The 20,446-nt window shown below is 42.5% G+C and overlaps 1 protein-coding gene across 7 annotated transcripts in view; it reads left to right on the forward strand.

Annotated features, from left to right (window-relative positions):
• Positions 1 to 20,446, forward strand: part of RBPMS (RNA binding protein, mRNA processing factor) — a 190,348-nt gene that overhangs the window by 26,078 nt on the left and 143,824 nt on the right. Inside the window, exon 1 of one of the 7 annotated variants that reach the window (XM_063816985.1) lies at positions 14,385 to 16,735. The exons of the other annotated variants lie outside the window; for them this stretch is intronic. Within the exon in view, the coding sequence (XP_063673055.1) occupies positions 16,607 to 16,735 (129 nt within the window). The 5' untranslated portion in view covers positions 14,385 to 16,606. Of the gene's footprint in view, positions 1 to 14,384; positions 16,736 to 20,446 lie in introns of those variants that run through there. 7 annotated transcript variants of the gene reach the window in all.

Genomic DNA, 20,446 nt, shown 5'->3' on the forward strand with positions numbered 1-20,446 from the left:
CCAGGCTAATTTAAAGAAAATTTATTTTAAGGGATGGGGTGTTGCTACTTTGCCCAGGTTGGTCTTTAACTCATGAGCTCTAGTGATCATCTGCCTTGGCCTTTCAAGACGTTGGGATTACAGGTGTGAGCCACTGTGCCTGGCCATGAAATTTTCTTAATAATTTTTAATGAAGCCACTTAATCCTCTCCAGACTGTGAAGATCTCTGTCTTATTTCATACTGGCACTGTAATCACAGTTGCCGAGTTTATTCATGAAGGTGAAAGTGTCCCTTTGGCGAACAGAAACAAACTTGGGAAAAGCACTTCTCACTTCCTCCTGTATGTGTCTTTACTCCAGACCCTGGCCTGTGTTTTGCTCCTCCTGGAGGCCATTAAGTAGGAGTCTTATTCTAAGGTTTGGAACCTTCTGGAGATTCTGTGGGAGACAGAGGAGGGAGGGTGGTGTGTGTTCCTTACTTACTGTCAAAATTGAGAAATTTCCCTCCTGGCCGGGCATGGTGGCTCACGCCTGTAATCCCAGCACATTGGGAGGTGGAGGTGGGTAGGTCACTTGAGCTCAGGAGTTCGAGACCAGCATGGGCAACATCTCGAAAACCCATCTCTACAAAAAATTTAAAAATTAGCTGGGCATCGTGGCATGTGCCTATAGTCTCAGCTACTTGGGAAGCTGAGGTGAGAGGAGTACTTGAGCCTGGGAGGCAGAGGCTGCAGTGAGCCATGATCGCACCACTGCACTCCAGCCTGGGTGACAGCAAGACCGTGTCTCAAAAAAAAAAAAAAAGAAAGAAAGAAAAAGGAAATGTTTAGGCCAGGCACAGTGGCTTATGCCTGTAATCCCAGCACTTTGGGAGGCCAAGGCGGGTGGATCACGAGGTCAGGAGTTCCGAGACTAGCCTTGCCCACATGGTGAAACCCTGTCTCTACTTTAAAAAAATGCAAAATTAGCTGGGCGTTGTGGTCTGCGCCTGTAATCCCAGCTACTCAGGAGGCTGAGGCAGGAGAATCGCTTGAACGCAGGAGGCGGAGGTTGCAGTGAACCGAGATCGCGCCATTGCACTCCAGCCTGGGCAATAGAGTGAGACTTCGTCTCAAAAAAAAAAAAAAAAAAAAAACAAAAACAGAAAAAGGAAATGTTTCTCCTCCTTTCTGTCCCATAGTAGGCAAGTGTTTGTTCAGTTACTGACAAAGTCGAGGCTTGTCTGGTGGTGAACATGGTGCCTACTAGGAAGGGCTGCCAGCTCCTTACACACCTTGCTATAATTAGTTGTAATTAGGCATCTTTCTTCCCCAGTGTCTTTTGGAACTGATAGTAGCAGGGCTTTCACAGAACAGTGTGAGAATTAATGAGTTAATATTTGCAGAGGCCTCTGGAAATGTTAAGTGCTTGGTGTTCTTATCTTCTCTCTGAGCTTGGTTGCCTTATAAGGCTGTCCACTGAGGCTGAGGGACCTTTGTGGGGAACAGGGCCAGCCCTGAGCCCAGATGACTGTGGCAGTCCATGACTGTTCCCGGAATGGGCTCAGATTTCTTATTTTAATAGGAATGACACTACTTTTTTTTTTTTGTAATTATTAGTGTCAGTCTCACACGTACTTTCCCCCCAACTTTACTACATCTATTTTTAGCACCCCATCTCCATGGTTCTTGCCCTCTCAAAACCAATTATAGTAAAATACATTTAAACAGAGATACTCCAGTCCAAGTTAAGTTCTTACATTTTCTTTTCCTGGAAAGATAGGCTACTTATCCCAAGAATTATTTGAAGTTGGTTCATTCTTTTTTAAGTGCTGTATTGAGGAGGAGAGAAAAATAGTAGATAAAACATTCCAGTAGTACTTCATTTTTTTTAAACCAATGAATTAAAATCCACACATATTCAATAGAGAGGTCTATAAAAGTTTGTTAACTTCTCATGAAACAGACATTTCCAACAATAGTATGTAAACATGGACATTTACATATTCAAAAGCTACTTTCCAAGTTTTTTCCCTCCTACCCAGGTTGTCAGTATAATGACATCGATTTAGGCTATCATAGGCCTTTTGAGCTGGAAGGTCACCCAAGAACCGTATTTGTTTAACACCCTCACTTAAAAAGATGGGGCCACTGAAGTCCAAGGTGGTGTCTGGAACACATTCCAGTTTTTTAAGCAGGCTGGACTTTTCTAATTGACATTATTTTTGTTTGTTTGTTTGTTTGTTTGTTTTGAGGTAGAGCCTTGCTCTGTTGCCCAGGCTGGAGTGCAGTGGCACCATCTTGGCTCACTGCAGCCTCTGCCACTCAGGTTCAAGTGATTCTCCTGCCTCGGCCTCCTGAGTAGCTGGGAGTACAGGCATGCACCACTATGCCCAGCTAATTTTTGTATTTTTTAATAGAGATAGGTTTTTGCCAGGCTGGTCTCAAACTCCTGGCCTCAAGCGATCCTCTCACCTTGGCCTCCCAAAGTGCTGGGATTACATGCATGAGCCACCATGCCTGGCCGGCATTGTTCGAATTGATCCCTATTTCTCTCTCTGGAAGGAGAGTGGGCATCTCTTTCTGGATCCCTTGAGGTCAAGTAAAATAACCCCTATACTTTTGAAATTTTGTAAGTAGAGAGAATGATAGCTACTCTCAGCCTGCTCCAAGAAGAGTGCTATCACAGGTGAATCCTGTAAGATAAATACCAATATTTGGTGCGGTGGGGAGCATCAAGAAAGTGGCACAAGGTTAGAATGTTGGAACATTATTTCTTTTTTCTTTTTTAAGAGTCTCACTCTGTCGCCCAGGCTGGAGTTCAGTGGCATGATCTCGGCTCAGTGCAACCTCCGCCTCCCCAGGTTCAAGCAATTCTCCTGCCTCAGCCTCCTGAGTAGCTGGGACTACAGGCATGTGCCACCACGCCTGGCTAATTTTGTATTTTTAGTAGAGACTGGGTTTCACCATGTTGGCCAGGCTGGTGTCGATCTCTTGACCTCATGATCTGCCCGCCTCAGCCTCTCAAAGTGCTGGGATTACAGGCGTGAGCCACCGCATCCAGCTAGTTTTGTATTTTTAGTAGAGACAGGGTTTTGCCATGTTGTCCAGGCTGGTCTTGAACTCCTGACCTCAGGTGATCCGCCCACCTCAGCCTCCCAAAGTGCTGGGATTACAGGTGTGAGCCACCGTGCCCAGCCAGAGTGTTATTTCTTAAATCTTTGTTGACCTTAGAAATATTTATTTTTGTCGTGCCCCCTCCTCCCCCACCCCCCCTCCCCTTTTGATGTCATCAGAACAACAGGCAGTGGGTCATTGATTGCTGTCTATGCTGGCTCAGTGGCTATCGCCATTTTTATTAATGATACACTTCTTTTCGCCAGGGCAGATAGCTTGTAAGTAAACATAAATCCTATTTAGAAACAATGAACAAATATTTTTGGTGAGCCTTGGACCTCCTGTATCTGTGGATGTTTATAGGCAATCTCTTGTTTATAGGAAATGGTGCAGAGTTGAGGAACTTTGGCCTCAGTAGTGGTGGGAAGTGGGACAAAGTAGGCCAGGTCTGTTGCTGGTTAGCTCACTTGATTAGAACAGTATGCTAATGAACCCAAGGTCACTGGGCCATCTGTGTACGGGTCAGCCAGCTCTGCTCTGCTGGGATCCCAGACCTTGGCCAGGAGGCTGGGCAATATGTATCATTGGTCATGAGGCTGGAGCAGATAGAAAGATCAGTACTAATCCATCACCAGACCCAGAAAACAAATTCAAAACACATGCCCCATGGATAGTACACTATCTGTGGCTCTTTAATTTATGAGGGTATCATAACAGATTTTTGTAATTTTCTCAAACAGATTCTTTTTTTTCTGATTAATAATAAACTGCATGTTATTGAGGATCCTGGGAAAATAAAGTATGAGGAAGGAAACAAAATTCACTATTTTTCCCAGGACTGACAGAGGTTACATTTTGGATTTTTCCATCCTTGATGTTCCCTTCTCTTGGCTTCCATGACACCACACTTGGTTGACTTTCCTCTTCCTCCCTGACCCCACCCCTACATTCTCCTTTTCCCCTTTCCTCCTGAATTTGGCTTGTAAATGATAGTGTTCCTTGGCACTCCGTCCTGCCTCTTCATTTCTCGTGGTCCTGCATTCCCATGGATGGTGTCCTTTGTCCCAGACTTCTGTCCTGAAATCCAGATTCAAATATCCAAGTGTCTACACCACTTCTAGCTGGATGCTAATGTGTCCAGTAAATGATCCCATTATCCCCACCATCTAACCTGCACCCCTGTGTTCCTCCTCTCTAGGAGTCACAGCCTTCACCTAGGTGCCCAGCCCTTCCCCTCCCCTCCCTGACTAATCCGTCACCAGATTCAACAATTCTACTTTCCAAATATCTCTCAAATCTGTTGACTTATCTTTACCCTGCTGCTGTCCTATTTCAGGCTACCAGCAAAGCTTCTGCACAGCCATTTCAGCCTTAAGCCACTTTCCTTGTTTCCAGCCTTGTCTGCTTTTCAGTCCTTGCTGTCTTCAGGAGAGCCAGCTAACCTTTCACAGAATGGAAATATACTCTGCCACTCTGCTTAAAACCTTTAACTGTGTCCACTGGCCAGATGGTCTCATCTGCAACTTTCTCCTGCAGACCCTATGCTTCAGTCATACCGAGCTTCATTCACTTCTGATAATGCATCATCTCTTTCATCTATCCAGTAAGCATTTTTATGGATAATCAATTGTCAGATATCAGATTCTGGGAGGGTGCTTCAGGAAACTCAAGAGTCTTGGATGGGGAGAGGCCAAGACAGACCTGGGAGTATAGGCTTGGCTGGAAAGGCTGTATTGACTGGCCTTGGGAAAACCTGGAATAAGACTGCTTGGTGTGTTAGAAGGCAGTGTGTGTACACACTCTGCCTTGTGCGATGTTTGACAGCTTTTCCTCTGGTCTTTGAAACGGATGACTCCTTGGAAGAGTTATTCCAGGAGCATGTTGCATAGAAGAAAAGACATACTGATGTCTTCATCTAAGAGAAGTGCTTCTGAAGTTGGTCAGTTTGTTTTTGTGTTAGCCTTATACTTAAAATTACTGTGTATGGGGCTAAGTTTTAACGTAACACAATGAATCCCCTTTGTAACATTCCGAGTGATATGTGCCATTGCAATGTGGGATTTTCAGAATTGGGAAATCCCTGAGAGCCAGGATGTAGAGTGTTGTTTCCCAATACCCTAGTGGTTTATGAGTTGGGAGAATTGTGTATACCCTAGCGATGTTCCCTGTTTCTTCTTGGGTTTGTTTTGCATCCCTCTTGCCAGATAAACTAAACAAAATGATGAAGAGTAGAAAAGGCTGTCCATTAGTGGAGTTAATGTTTGTGTAAATGTTAATCCATAGGAAATACAGTGTTGCTTTCCAGTCTAACAGACTCTTTGGCCCCTTATCCTACCCTCTTGGCGATTTTCATTGTTTTGTTGTTGTTGTTGTTGTTTGTTTTGTTTTGTTTTGTTTTGTTTTGCTTGAGACAGAGTCTCCCTCTGTCGCCCAGGCTGGAGTGCAGTGGTGTGATCTCTGCCCACTGCAACCTCTGCCTCCCGGGTTCAAGCCATTATTATGTCTCAGCCTCCCTAGTAGCTGGGATTACAGGCGCCCACCACCATGCCTGGCTAATTTTTCTTTTTGAGATGGAGTCTCGCTCTGTTGCCCAGGCTGGAGTGCAGTGGTACGACCTTGGCCCACTGCAAGCTCCGTCTCCTGGGTTCACGCCATTCTCCTGCCTCAGCCTCCCGAGTAGCTGGGATGTGCCACCAGTCCCAGCTAATTTTTTGTATTTTTAGTAGAGGTGGGGTTTCACCGTGTTAGCCAGGATGGTCTCGATCTCCTGACCTCATGATCCGCCTGCCTCGGCCTCCCAAAGTGCTGGGATTACAGGTGTGAGCCACTGCACCCTGCCTTTTTTTCTGTTTTTGAGACAGAGTCTCCCTCAGTCGCCTAGGCTGGACTACAGTGGTGCAATCTCGACTCACTGCAAGCTCTGCCTCTTGGGTTCAAGTAAGTCTCCTGTCTCAGCCTCCAAATAGCTGGGATTACAGGCATGCACCACTATGCCCAGCTAATTTGTGTATTTTTAGTAGAGACGGGGTTTTGCCATGTTGGCTAGGCAGGTTTTGAACTCCTGACCTCAAGTGATCCTGCCCGCCTTGGCCTTCCAAAGTACTGGGATTACAGGTGTGAACCACTGCTCCTGGCCTTGTTTTGTTTTTTTGGTGGAGGAGTTTGTTCTTCTAAGAGACAGATGGACCTTTTTTTTATTTTTATTTTTTTAAGCTAGTTTAAGAATACAATAAAATTTTCTGATTGTGTTTGTGAACACTGGTAGGTTTGTTACAATGTTAAAATATTTTACTTCTGTAGAAAGAAAACCAAATATATCACGATGACTGGATATTTAAGCTTTTACCAGAACGTTTGGAATTGTCCAATGCCCTCTGTTTTTTCTTAGTGCCTTCATGGTGCTGATTCACAGTGAACCTTCACTACTTAGTCCCAGATAACTGATTATCAGTGGTTGAAATCAATGTGGAGATGTCTCAGAAAACCTGTTTTATAGAAACTTCTAGAAAGTTGCAAACAAAAAAAACATGAATATCATCATGTCATCTCATTTTTCTGTTTTTGAAAAATTATGAAGTTTTCAGTAATTGTGACTTTTAAACATGTAAAAGTATGGAAGTACATCCAGTAAACAATGCCATGTAAATTCCCCCTCAATTTCCCAACCCCATCCCCATTTGCTGTCCAGAAGTGTGACCACAGTTAACGGTTTAATGTGCAACTTTTAAGTACTTAACATGTCTGTAAATATGTCTTTTATCTTTTTTGCTCCCTCTTTTAAATTTTAACTTGACATTAAAGTTTAGATCTTCCATGTTAGTATGTGCAGCTGTAACACATTCTTTTTTTAGTAGCCACATAGTGTTTCAATGTATGGATGTTCCAAAATACATTAACCATTTCCTGCTGTAACATTTTAACTTTTTAGAATTCAACTATGTGTACTTTTGTAATTAAAAATGTGAATTTTATTTTGCCTATGTGTTCTTCATGAAACACGATATGTACGTTGGTATAGTTTATATGTGTTACCATACGTAACACATAGGTATATGAAGAATAACTACATATATACTTGAACAACTTATGCGCTATTTAAAAATCTTTTTTAATCATATGTCATTTATAATATAACTTACTCTTTAATTCTAGAACTTGTTTAATATTGAGATTCCTAGAAATGCAATTTCTGGATGAAAGTGATGTGCGTTTAATTTTTGAGTAGATAAGGCTGACTTGCTCTCTACAATTACATCAATTTATAGTCCCATCTAGCTTGTCTATTTCTCAATACCCTTTCTAACATTTGAGATTGTGTTTCTTTTTCTTTTTCTTTTTTAAGAGAGGGGATCTTGCTATGTTGCTCAGGCTAGCTTCAAACTCCTGGGCTCAAGGGGTCCTCCCGCCTCAGTCTCCCCAGTAGCTGGGACGCAGGTACACACCGCCTGGCCTGGCTTAGAGATTGTCCTTCTTACTCTGTAATCATTGGCTAGAAGAGGGCATTTCATTGTTGTGTTTTGTATTTTTCTTATTAAAGAAGTGTATCATTTTCAAGTGTTCGCTAGCTATTTTTAGTTTTTCCACAATTTGGTTATCTTTTGTCTATTTTTCTGTTAGGTTGCATTTTTGATTTTGTAGGCACTCTTTATTACTATTATTATTTTTCGAGGCAGAGTCTCACTCTGTCACCCAGGCTGGAGTGCAGTGGCGTGATCTTGTCTCACTGCAACCTCCGTCTCCTGGGTTCAAGCGATTTTCTTGCCTCAGCCTCCTGAATAGCTGGGGCTACAGGCACGTGCCACCAGGCCTGTCTAATTTTTGTATTTCTAGTAGATACTGGGTTTTACCATGTTGGCCAAGCTGGTCTCAAACTCCTGACCTCAAGTGATCCATCCGCCTCGGCCTCCCAAAATGCTAGGCCTCCCAAATCTGTTTTAGTGGTACAGGTACTCATGCACATGAGTACCGCTCCTGGCCTTGGCACTCTTTGTACGTTGTAAACATTGATTGTTTTTGTCTTTAATATATTTTAGAAATATTTTCCCTGGTCTTTTTGCTTGTCCTTTTAAAGATAGGCCCCTGTTATCATTTGCTGTGAATGTCATCATCTGCATAGAAAATCCAAGATTATCAGTTGAAAAAAAAAAAAAAAAACAGAACTAATAAACTTCAGTAAGATGTCCAGATGAGAAAAACACCAAAATCACCGGGTTTTAATTTTATTTTTAAAAATATGGCTGGGCGCAATGGCTCAAGCCTATAATCCTAGCACTTTGGGAAGCTGTGGTGGGTGGATTACCTGAGGTTGGGTGTTCAAGACCAGCCTGGCCAACATGGCGAAACCCCATCTCTATTAAAAATACAAAAATTATCCGGGCATGGTGGTGCACGTCTGTAGTTTCAGCTGCTCAGGAGGCTGAGGCAGGAGAATCGCTTGAAACTGGGAGGCAGAGGTAGCAGTGAGCCAAGATCATGCCATTGCATTCCAGCCTGGGCGACAGAGTGAGACTGCATCTCAAAAATATATGTGTGTGTGTGTGTGTGTGCGCGCGCGCATAGGAAAGTAGTACAGGTAGAGAGCATTTCTAATCTCAAAATGCCCCACAATCTGAAGCTTTTTGAGCACTGACGTACCACAAGTGGAAAATTCCACACTTGACCTCATGTGACAGGTTTCAGTCAAAACTTGGTTTTCATGCACATGAGTATTAAAAATGTTTTATAAAACTACCTTCAGGCTATGTTTATAAGGTGTATATGAAGCGAATGAATTTTGTGTTTAGACTTGGTTTCCATCCCCAACATATCTCATTATTTTTAAAATATGGAAATATTCCAAAATCTGAAACACATCTGGTCCCAGCCATTTCACATAAGGGATTCTCACCCTGTACTAATCAATTAGAACACATAATAAAAAACAGATACCATTCTTGACAGCAATGAAAAACAAATTTGCAAGAACAGCTTGAAGAATACTGCATTCTGAAGGACAGAAAAGACCTGAATAGGTCTGGTGCAGTGGCTCACGTGTGTAATCCCAGCACTTTGAGAGGACGACATGCATGGATTGCTTGAGCCCAGGAGCTCGAGACCAGCCTGGGCAACATGGTGAGACCTTGTCTCAACAAAAGAAACCCAAAGAATTAACTGGACGTGGTGATGTGTGCCCGTAGTCCCAGTTACTCTGGAGGCTTAGGTGGGAGGATCACTTGAGCTTGGGAGGTTGAGGCTGCAGTGGGCCGTGATCACACCACTGCACTTCAGTCTGGGTGATAGAGCAAGACCCTGCTTCAAAAAAAAAAGAAAGAAAATACCAAGTAAATGGAGATACAGATTGTATTTCTGTGGATAGATATTGTAAAGTTGTCTCTTTTCTCCAAATTAAACATTAAATGAAATTCTGATAAAAATTCCCAAGTACTTTAAACAGAATTTGACATGCTAATCTATAAGTCAGCTGGACTTATAAACATACATAAAGCCAAGAAAATTTGGAAAAGAACTCGGGGGGACTTTCCACACCGGATATCAAAACCCATTTTGAAATATTGTAGTTAAAAGAGACAAATCACCAATGAAACTGAAGTCCACAGAGGTAAAGTTACTAGTTTAAGGTCACAGAGCTAGATGGGCATTTTTCATGCGGGTCAGTTGAAGTGTTTCTCAGTGGCTGGACTGATTGCATGTGATTCTAACTTTCAGCAATGTTGTAGACTTTATCGGGAGGGTTCTTCATTTCCCAATTAGAAAGATACTATCTTTTGGGAAAATTACTTATGCAGGGAATCAACCTATTAGACATTTGCCGAACTTGAATAAAATGAGAAGAGGAAAATCTGTCAAGCCTTCGTGTTTCATGTTGTAGTGTCTTCCCTGTAAATGCTTCCTCTATTGCAGCAGAGTAGTTCAGAGTTGAAGGGTCATCAGGGCGGAAGATGAAGAGAGTCCGGGGTCTGTCTAAGAACAGTAGTTAGGAATGGTTTAGAAACTTGCAGTCAATTGACAGGCTAGTTAGTATTTTAGTGACATTATCAGTTAAAAGTTTAAAATACTTACCTATTTGAAGTCATGAAAATGGCTAATTTTGATTTATTTTCATCCCATGCTTTAAATTTATTTGTGCTGAATTGTGAAGATGATGAGCTTAAAAGTACAGGTTAGAGATTTAGAATTTGTATGTAATTACTCTTGTGAAAATTTGTTTTCTTAGGGAGGTGTGTGTGTGTGTGAGAGAGAGTGTGTGTGTGAGTGCGCGCATGAGCTGGTCAGCTGCAGAACCTTCTGGTTAGCAAACCTGATAGCATCTAGGGTGGAGCTAAGGGGGAAACATGTTTAATCACATACTCACCAGCTTCCTGGCACTAAGAAATTATCACCAGACAGCAGCCACCAGGATAATTTAACTTTAGCTCTGGACAGGCAAATGTGCAGCAATCATTTAAAGTAAATTTCTTAAAGAACATGTAGGAATTATGTCACTACTTTGTGGTGATGTTTCCATAAATCCTCTATAGTGTTTTTGTTATGTTTGTGTTTCTTATTAAAAATTCCTTAAGTACAAACATCATTTTCAAATATCATATTTAGTATTCCTACATTTGAAAGCCAAACATGACAAATTGTTTTTTACAAATTTTCTAGGTACCTACTATGTGCCAAGGATAATGTCATATCCTCACATGTTTTATGGGTTAGGTGGAAAGTATTACACACAAGGTTAAAAAGGCTGATTACTGGCCGGGCACAGTGGCTCATGCCTGTAATCCCAGCACTTTGGGAGGCTGAGGCAGGTGGATCACAAGGTCAAGAGATCGAGACCATCCTGGCCAACATGGTGAAATCCCGTCTCTACTAAAAATACAAAAATTAGCTGGGTGTGGTGGCACGCACCTATAGTCCCAGCTACTCGGGAGGCTGAGGCAGGGGAATTGCTTGAACCCGGGAGGCGGAGGTTGCAGTAAGTCAAGATCGCAACACTGCACTCCAGCCTGGGTGACGTAGCGAGACTCTGTCTCAAAAAAGAAAAAAAAAGCTGGTTGCTATGATAGAGAGAAGAATAAAGTAATAACCAGGTAGGTAATTGAGAAAAAGTTCTTAAAAGCAGCAGGGGGCTGGGATGGGTAGGATAATCTACTGTTGTTTTTCTTTTTCTTATTTTTTTATTTTATTTTATTTTATTTTTATTTTATTTTATTTTATTTTGAGATGGAGTCTTGCTCCGTCACCCAGGCTGGAGTGCAGTGGTGCGATCTTGGCTTCCACCTCCTGGGTTCAAGTGATTCTCCTGTCTCAGCCTCCTGAGTAACTGGGATTACAGGCACCCTCCATCACGTCTGGCTAATTTTGTATTTTTAATTTAGATAGGGTTTCACCAGTTGGCCAGGCTGGTCTTGAACTCCTGACCTCAGGTGATCCACCCACCTCAGCCTTTCAAAGTGCTGGGGTTACAGGCTTGAGCCACTGCGCCTGGCCGCAATTTTCTTAAATAATAATAATACTAAATTTTCTTAGTAATAGAGGTCTTGCTATGTTACCCAGGCTCGTCTCGAACTCCTGGGCTTAAGCAGTCCTCCCGCCTCAGCCTCCCAACGTGCTGAGATTATAGGCGTTGAGCCACCTCACCCGGCCTGCTGTTATTTTATATAGAAATCTGCACCTCATTTAGGCATGAGAGTGTTCCGTAGCACCTCCTTTGTAGGAACTTAATAATGTACAAGAGAAACCCAAATGTACGTTTCTGAACAAATTTAAATAGATACCTGAGTGTGGATTTTAGAAAACTTTCTATCTGGGATCATTGTTTTCATCTTTTTCTTGTGTAGATAAACACACCCAAGAAAATCATAGGAAAAATACATAACAAATGCACTTTTAAAACAAAATATCCCAAGTTTATAATTCATGGTATTGGATGGATGTGTTTTACTGACACAAGAGTTGCATTTTCAATAAATATTTCTTTTTATCTACTTCATGTGCTGGGGAAATGGGTGAAACAGGGAATTCTATGATCGCAGCAAGTCCCTTTCTTCTACAGGTTCATTTTGTAGCCATCATGTTCATTGCAGCTATCCCAAGTGGGGTTGAGAACCAGGACCTGGCTCCAGGTCTCCGAGCAGTTGAAATGTACCTGGCAAAGTCCATGCCTTAGGCAGGAGAGCTGCTCAGCCTCGCTTCCAGCCTGTTTACTCTGGGTTCTGAATCGCCGTGGGCTTTGTTATCTGGTTTCCCAGCCTCGCCTACCAGTTCTCTGTCTACCAGTATTGTACCAGGGCTCTTTTTATTCTTTCTTCGACTGGAGATCCAGACTCTCAAACATCTGTAATATTTGTCCCTATCTCTTTGTTCATGTGTTCCGGCACCTTGTGGATATTTATAGGTCACCAGTTCTGCTTTCGCTTGAAGACCTGTCTGGCAGGGCTTGGCACCTCTTTCCTCTTTGTGTATGCGGGGCCTGGTTGCCTAGCTACCTTGGAGGGGACAGTGAGGGCTGGGCTGCAAAGGGGAAGGCCTGGCAAATCCTGAGTTAGGCCTGTGCTTGTTCTCTAGTATGGGCGGGGCTTCCAGGGGCTCAGGGGCCATCTATTGTAGGAGTAACGGCCACTTCCCATCCATTTCTTCGTTCGTCTCTCTTTTAGTTATTTATTTCTGCTTGTGTCTCAGGACCAAACAATCTGCAGGGTGAATTGGTGGGGAGGAAGTTGAGGGTTGGGGGTGGGGAGGGGAGGACCTCCCGGAAATAGTAAATCTTAGTTTAGTTTTTCAGAGATAAGTAGTCACGTGGGTCCCTTGCCAAGAGAGAAGATCTCTCTCAGGAAGAAAGGCAGGATGGTGCAGGGGTTTAAACTAGGTTTGTATTACAAAAATTTGGATGGGTTTTTTGTTTTTTTTGGTTTTGTTTTGTTTTTTGTTTTTTTGGAGACTGAGTCTCACTCTGCCACCCAGGCTGGAGTGCCATGGCACGATCTTGGCTCACTGCAACCTCTGCCTCCCGGGTTCAAGCCATTCTCTTGCCTCAGCCTTCTAAGTAGCTGGGACCTCAGACGTGCACCACCATGCCCGGCTCATTTTTGTATTTTTTGTAGAGACAGAGGTTCACCATGTTGGCCAGGCTGGTCTCTAACTCCTGACCTCAAGGAATCTGCCCACCTCCGTCTTCCAAAGTGCTGGGAACAGGCGTGAGCCACCATGCTGGGCCTTGGATGGGCTTTGATGTCTTCATAGTGCATGAGTTTTGGGTCAGCCAGTGTTAGGTTTGACATCCTGGTCTCCTAACCTGGCTCTGACACTTATTAGCTGTGCTATCTTGGGCAAGTTACTTTCTTTGAAGCTAGTTCTTCTTGAATAAATTGGGAATAACAAAATCCACAACATAGAGTTGCATATGGATGGTAGCGATAATTATAGATCATGCCTCAATAGAATGTAAATAGGTGCTCAACAGGTGGAAAGTTGCTATCATTGTTATAATTATTTGAAAGGGGATATCACTGAGACATGAAATGAGGGCAGGTTATAGAGCAGTCGGTCAATAAGCCCAGCTTTTGTGACATTGGAAATTTAATTATAAGTTAGTTACTAAGGGTGCATGGTTATACTGGATTCATAACTAGGTTCATACTCTGCTCCGTTTGGCTGGCTAGGTGACCTTTAACCTCTCTAGATCTTAATTTTTTCATCTGTTTGTAAGAAGAGAATGAGGATAATAATGCCTACTTCGTGGAGTTGTGAGGATTAAAGGAGATATGATATGTAAAATGTTACACAGTGTCTGGTACAGAATTTGATCTGGAAAGAAGGCCCTTATTATTAGACATAGTAACCTTTAAAGCACGGTAAAAGCGGTGCTCAGTGATCAGTGACAATTTCTTTTTTGTGCTCTAGTCCTTTGAAGCATGGCTGTTGTATTTCCAAGTTTTTTGACACTCTTGGATTTTATTTTCTTGGGTACACGCGCGCACACACACACAAATTAGCATTAGCCCATTATTAAATATTAACTTTTTATTCCATGTATTTATTTATTTATTTAGAGACAGGGTTTCACTCTGTCATCCACCTAGGCTGGAGTGCAGTGGTACAATTTCAGCTCACTGCAGCCTCAGCTTCCCAGACTCAAGCAGTCCTCCCACCTCAGCCTCCCAAGTAGCTGGGTCTACAGGCATGCATCACCACGCCCAACTAATTTTCTGTAGTTTTTGTAGCGACAAAGTCTCACTATGTTGCCCAGGCTGGTCTCAAACTCCTAGACTAAAGTGATCCTCCCGCCTTGGCCTCTCACTCAAAGTGCTGAGATTATAGGCATTTATTCCATTATTACTACTTTTATGGAAATTCCTATCTTCCTTCAAAAGCTAAGGCTAGGTTCCTTAATATATTGAAACGTATATATAGCATGAGTCCTCTCTGCATCCATAATTTAAGTATGTATGTTATATGTGTATATTTGATATGTAGTGTAATTTTAATTTCTTTTTTTTGAAATGGAGTTTCGCTCTTGTTGCCCAGGCTGGAGTGCAATGGCCTGATCTTGACTCACAACAACCTCCGCCTCCCTGGTTCAAGCGATTCTCCTGCCTCAGCCTCCTGAGTAGCTGGGATTAAGGCATGTGCCACCACGCCCCGCTAAATTTTGTATTTTTAGTAGAGACGGGGTTTCTCCATGTTGGCCAGGCTGGTCTCGAACTCCCGACCTCAGGCAATCTGCCCACCTCAGCCTCCCAGAGTGCTAGGATTATGGGCATGAGCCACCGAGCCCGGCCCGGTGGCTTTTTTTCTTAAAGGGTTTTGGTAAGAGTTAGTGTACAAATTTGTCAGGCACTTCCTACGTCCCAGATATTGTTCTAAACATTTTTACAGACATTAACTTCCTAAGTTCTCCTAACAATCCTAGGAGGAGGTACAGTTCTGAGCCCCATTTCGTGGATAAAAAAACAGCAGAGAGGGAAATTAACTTGCCTGAGGTCACACAGCTGTAATGTGATCAAGGCTGGCCTTTGAGACCAGGCGGCCGCTGACTCTTATCGATGGTGTTGTTCTTAACCACCACTCTATGCTCCTTCCCACCGTGCCCAAAGAGTGCCTGCAGGCTTCTCTGTCTCTTTCCTGAAAAGTTACTTACAGTCCCTTGACTGCACTGCTTTAAAGACGCAGCACGGAGTTCAGCAGTGAAATCTGGCAGTGCCGGTGCTGAAAGATGTGAGGATTTTGACAGATGCTGGAGATGCTGGCCAATGTTCATGTCCCACCAGGGGCCAAATTGCCCATCTGTAAATAAGGTTTCTTGTCTTCAGATTCCGTGGTGATTATTTTTTTCCTCAGGAACCAGTTATCCTTTTAATCTTGTGGTAGAAAATTAAAATGAGTTTCACTGAAGTGTGGTTGGATTTTTAAAGTTTCTTTTAAATATTACTTTAGAGAAGTTAATTAAGTACCTGCCCTGTGGATCCAGCTTCCTGCATTTTCCTACTGTTTTCACTGTTTAGACGGGAGGCTTTTCTTAGGAGAATTAGATTACAAATTGAAGGGTGAATGAATACCTTATCGGCAAATCATGAACATTTGGGGTCCTGAATAGGTAGCAGGCTTGCATAATAGGACCTGAATAAAGTTAGGCAAACATGACTATCTCTGATCTTAAAGGCATTGAACAGGCTGAGGTTAAAGTGTTTGTCGTAGTTTCTAAAAGTCAAGGGAGCGAGGAAGGGAGAGTTTACTTTCTCACTTTGCTTGCAGTGATTTTTTTTTTTTTTTTTGCTTACTATGTCTTGGGGTTTCTCCAGGTGGTAGAGGTTGCTCGGAGGTCTGACTCCCAGGTGGCTTGAAAGCAGTGATTGTTCATGTTTTGGGGGATCGTTGATCCCTTTGAGAGTCTGGTGAAGCCTGTGGGCATCCTCCCCAGAAAACACACACAGACATACACACAATGTTTTGTTCATGGGTCTTTAAGGGCCACACACCTAGGCTTTAGAGTATATGGCAATTCAACATCAGAACTTGTTTACTGCCCCTCCCCTTTTTCTTTTGTTTTTTGAGAAGGGGTCTCGCTTTGTTGCCCAGGCTGGTCTCAAACTCCTGGAGCTCAAGCAGTCCCCCTGCTTTGGCCTCCCAAAGTGCTGGGATTATAGGCATGAGCCACCACGCCAGGCTGACCTCCCCTTCTGTGTGCCGTCCTCAGCCTGGGCCTCCTGGCTCTAAAATTAAGCTAATCGGTGAATTCAGCTATTGTTCTTAATGTCTTGTTTGTACCCCAGAATTATTTGCATTTGAAAGTCTTCAGAACTCCATACCCACTCCAGCTCTATCACATGTGATCACTTCAGGAGGTAACTATAAAGAGGACCCTGCTTTATTGGCCATTCTTCGCCAAATGGGCATTGATGTTGAAAGGGGTCCAGGTAGCTAGCCTGTCAAATCTTCACAGTGCTGTCCCCTCCCTGTCTCTCCCTACTGCCACACTGAATTCCCTCACCTCACACTGAGTTCACTCACCTTTACGTACTTTGGCACATCTTGTTCTTTACCTGGAATGCCCTTCCATTCTTCCTCCACTACAGGAATGCCTGCTCGTCTTTCAGTACCCAGATCAAATGGAAGCCTCGCTGAACTCCCCTGGCAAACTCTCTCTCTTCCTCTGTTTCCATGGCAATTTTTAAAGGTCTGTGTTACAGCATACATATCATGTTGTAATTATTTTTTATGTGTTTGGCAGACTCTACCGCCTGTAAACTAAGTGCTTGTCTTAATCGTCTTTGATCATGCAGCATATTGTCAGGTGCTAGATATGTTTGCCATCCAGAGTTTATACAAGTGGGTTGTGGGGTTAGAACACAGGACGCAGATTCTAGCTTTGTGACTTGCCATCTCTTTGTGCCTCTGTTTCCTCAGGTGCAGGCTTGTTGGGGTGGGGGAGAATCTGAGTAAAGTGGAATAGTACCTAGTGCATGGTGAAATATTCAGCAACTAGGCCAGGTGCCATGGCTTATGCATGTGATCCCAGCAGTTTGGGAGACTGAGGTGGGAGGATCACTTGAAGCCAGAAGTTTGAGACCAGCCTTGGCAACAAAATGAGACCCCATCTTTTTTTTTTTTTTTTTGAGATGGAGTCTTAACTCTGTCACCAGGCTGGAATGCAGTGATGCGATCTTGGCTCTCTGCAACCTCCGCTTCCTGGTTTCAAGCAATTCTCCTGCCTCAGCCTCCCGAGTAGCTGGGACTACAGGTGCACACCACCACGCCCAGCTAATTTTTGTATTTTTAGTAGAGATGGGGTTTACCATGTTGGCCAGGATGGTCTTAATCTCTTGACCTCGTAATCCGCCTGCCTCGTCCTCCCAAAGTGCTGGGATTACAGGTGTGAGCCACCGCACCTGGCCATGGGACCCCATGTAGTCCCAGCTACTCAGGAGACAGAGGTGGGAGGATCGCTTGAGCCAAGGAGTTGGAGGCTGTGGTAAGTTGTGATCATGCCACTGCACTGCAGCCTGAGCAATAGATCAAGACGCTGTCTCAAGAAAAAAATCAGCAGTGTTAACCATTGTGATATTTAATCATAACATTAAGCATATCATTGAGTGAATGAGAAACTCTTAAAAATAACCCAGCATAATTGGAGAGAACATTATATAGATGTACAGAAATTAAGTTAATTTTGCATTCTCCAAGTTTAATCTCAGCATAGATAAAATAAATCTAAATTTACAGGGCTCCCAGAGAGGCTTGGTAGGACACTCTATAATCTACTATTCATTTCCTTATATTATAAAGTTAACTGGCATCTGTGTGAGGACCTTAAGCCATTTACAAGTACGTACTGTGGGAATATAAGGCTTTTTTTTTTTAAGGGTAAGAAAATTCATGTACACTATTTTAATGGTATGATTTAAATGTGTTCAAAAACCTTGTGTTTTTCAAATCCCTTTTCAAAGTAGCCTCAATAAGCTGGGGAGTATGTGTGTAGTGGCGTCGCCATTTGTAGCTCCACTAGTAACATGCAAAGCACATGGGAATCCATGAGAAACAATCATAGAAGCATCTGCTTCTGCTTCTAAGACACATCAAAGGTGGTGAGAAAAAAGATGTCATTGAAGGAGCTCTTTCCTTAGTGTATTTTATTTGTAGGCAGGATAGAAGTATCCTGCTAAAGTCATAAAATAGAATAGTATTTTAGAATTAGATGGAGCTTGACTAGTCCAGCCCCTTCTTGCTTTACAGATGAGGAAACTGAGGTCCCAAAATGTGGAGTGATGTCACATTGTGCTGGGGATGTGGAGAGGGGTGTTTGTCATCACGTGGATGGCCACGTGGCTGGCTGGGGGGCCTCAGAGGGGACCTTGTATTCCCTCTTTATACAGGAGCCCCTGTCTGTCTTAAGCACATGGCTTGCTTCTTGAAAGCTTTCCTGGACTCCCCAGGCAGTATTTCCTTTGTGCATTTTAAACTAAATTTTGACTAAATTAAAAGCAATGAAATCCAGGCCTCCTGGAAGGGTATTTAGTTTTCCTTTTTAGCAGAACAGTTAAGCTAATGACAGTGTTAGAAGCCTCAACCACCCCATCCAGTGATTGATATACATGCCCCCAAATTTTTGTAGTGAAATATAAAAACAGTCTATAATCTGATTTTGTAATCAAGGTCTAGCCAATTACAGTACATCTCAAAAAGTCCTTAGCAATTGGGTTGTTAAGTCACCCAGCAAAATCCCTGTCATTGACTTCCTTGGAGCCATTTCCTTTCATGTTTTGGCTTCTTGGTGTCTACATAGTTTCTAAGATCAGCAGCCCAATAAATTGTGCTATTATCTCCAGGTTTCCACATCTTACATATGGTATACATTTGCTGTTGTCTCCTTTTTCAAAATGTAGTTCAATTTGTGACTGTTTAATTTTTAAAGTGAAAGAGGGAGAATGTTTTAGAAGAAGTTAAATAATTTAAAAATTAGATGCCCAAGCCCTAGTAACTTTGATTTGTGGAAAAATACTTTTGATTATAGCCATATAGTTATAGAATCCATACAGAAACTTGGCAAATTTGAAAATCTGAAATCTGGCCCGGCGCAGGGGCTCATGCCTGTAATCACAGCCCTTTGGGAAGCCGAAGCGGGCAGATTGCTTGAACCCAGGAGTTTGAGACCAGCCTGGGCAATATGGTGAAACCCCATCTCTACAAAAATACAGAAATTAGCTAGGCATGATGGCGCCCGCCTGTAGTCCCAGCTACTCGTGATCATGCCACTGCACTCCAGCCTGGGTTAGAGTGATACCCTGTCTTAAATGGATGGATGGATGGATGGATGGATAGATAAATAAATTAAAAATCTGAAGTCTTATAAGTCCCCCTGTTGTCAATAGAGAAGAGAATCATACTACTTTATACCCGTAGTATCTCTGGAGGAGTAACAAGTTGTACGTCTTGGTTCTATTCCGTAACATGGAACCAAGGTATTTGCAAGCTGACAGCGAAGAAGAGGCTTCATTGTGCATATTCCTACACTGTATTTTTTGGTACATTTTTCAGAGTTTGTAAAGAAAACATCTTGTACTGAGTTTTTAATAACTTTTGATCCATTTCCCAATGTACAGTACAAGTATATCAAAGAACAAAAATGCAGTAATCCAGCATTGTCAAAATCACTGCTGTTTAAATGCTGTATGAAGAGAGTAGTGTTTAAGTTCCTAGTAGCTATCTCACTTATTTGTTGGCTGTGGTAGAGTAATCATTGTGGCAATCATTTTATACATGTTTGAGTTACACATATAGCTTTGAGGGACATCTACTAACACCATATTTATAGTTTCTCCTAAAGACCAAAGTTACAGCCTCATGTTCATTTACTTAGAAATGGATAAAAGTACTATTAATTTAAAAAATACCTATGTCTTATAGTTCATTTATTCCAAAAAGATATATCAAATGCCTACCATGTAGTAGGCACTATCCAAGTTGCTAAAATTTAAAGACGAATAAAACAAGGACTTCTTATTTGGTGAGGTTGATGAAAAGTGAAAGCAGATGATTAAAATGCAGTAGCATAAGTAATTATTTGTGAGTGTATTTTTAATGTATGAAGCGGTTTTCAGATGTATTCTTTATTAGTCTCAATCACTTGCATTTCCTTGAATTGAATGGGAGAGGAGGAAGATGTGGGGTTGCAGTGGGTTCACTGGGAAGCATGCATTATTCTACATATACTGGGGAGCACATGGTATAACTGGCAGAGTGTATCCAGGGGGAGAAAAAATAGCATGTTGGTTCTTGATTTTATTGTGTGGCATAGGGTGTCACATAGTAAGGGGACAACTCAAATTTCATAGGAAAGATTGCCTTACTTGGAATGTAGAGTCAAGGCCTACACCCAATCCCCTGCATT

The sequence above is a fragment of the Pan troglodytes genome, chromosome 7 (genome assembly GCF_028858775.2).
Source record: "Pan troglodytes isolate AG18354 chromosome 7, NHGRI_mPanTro3-v2.0_pri, whole genome shotgun sequence".
In the NCBI taxonomy this organism is placed as follows: Eukaryota; Metazoa; Chordata; class Mammalia; order Primates; family Hominidae; genus Pan; species Pan troglodytes.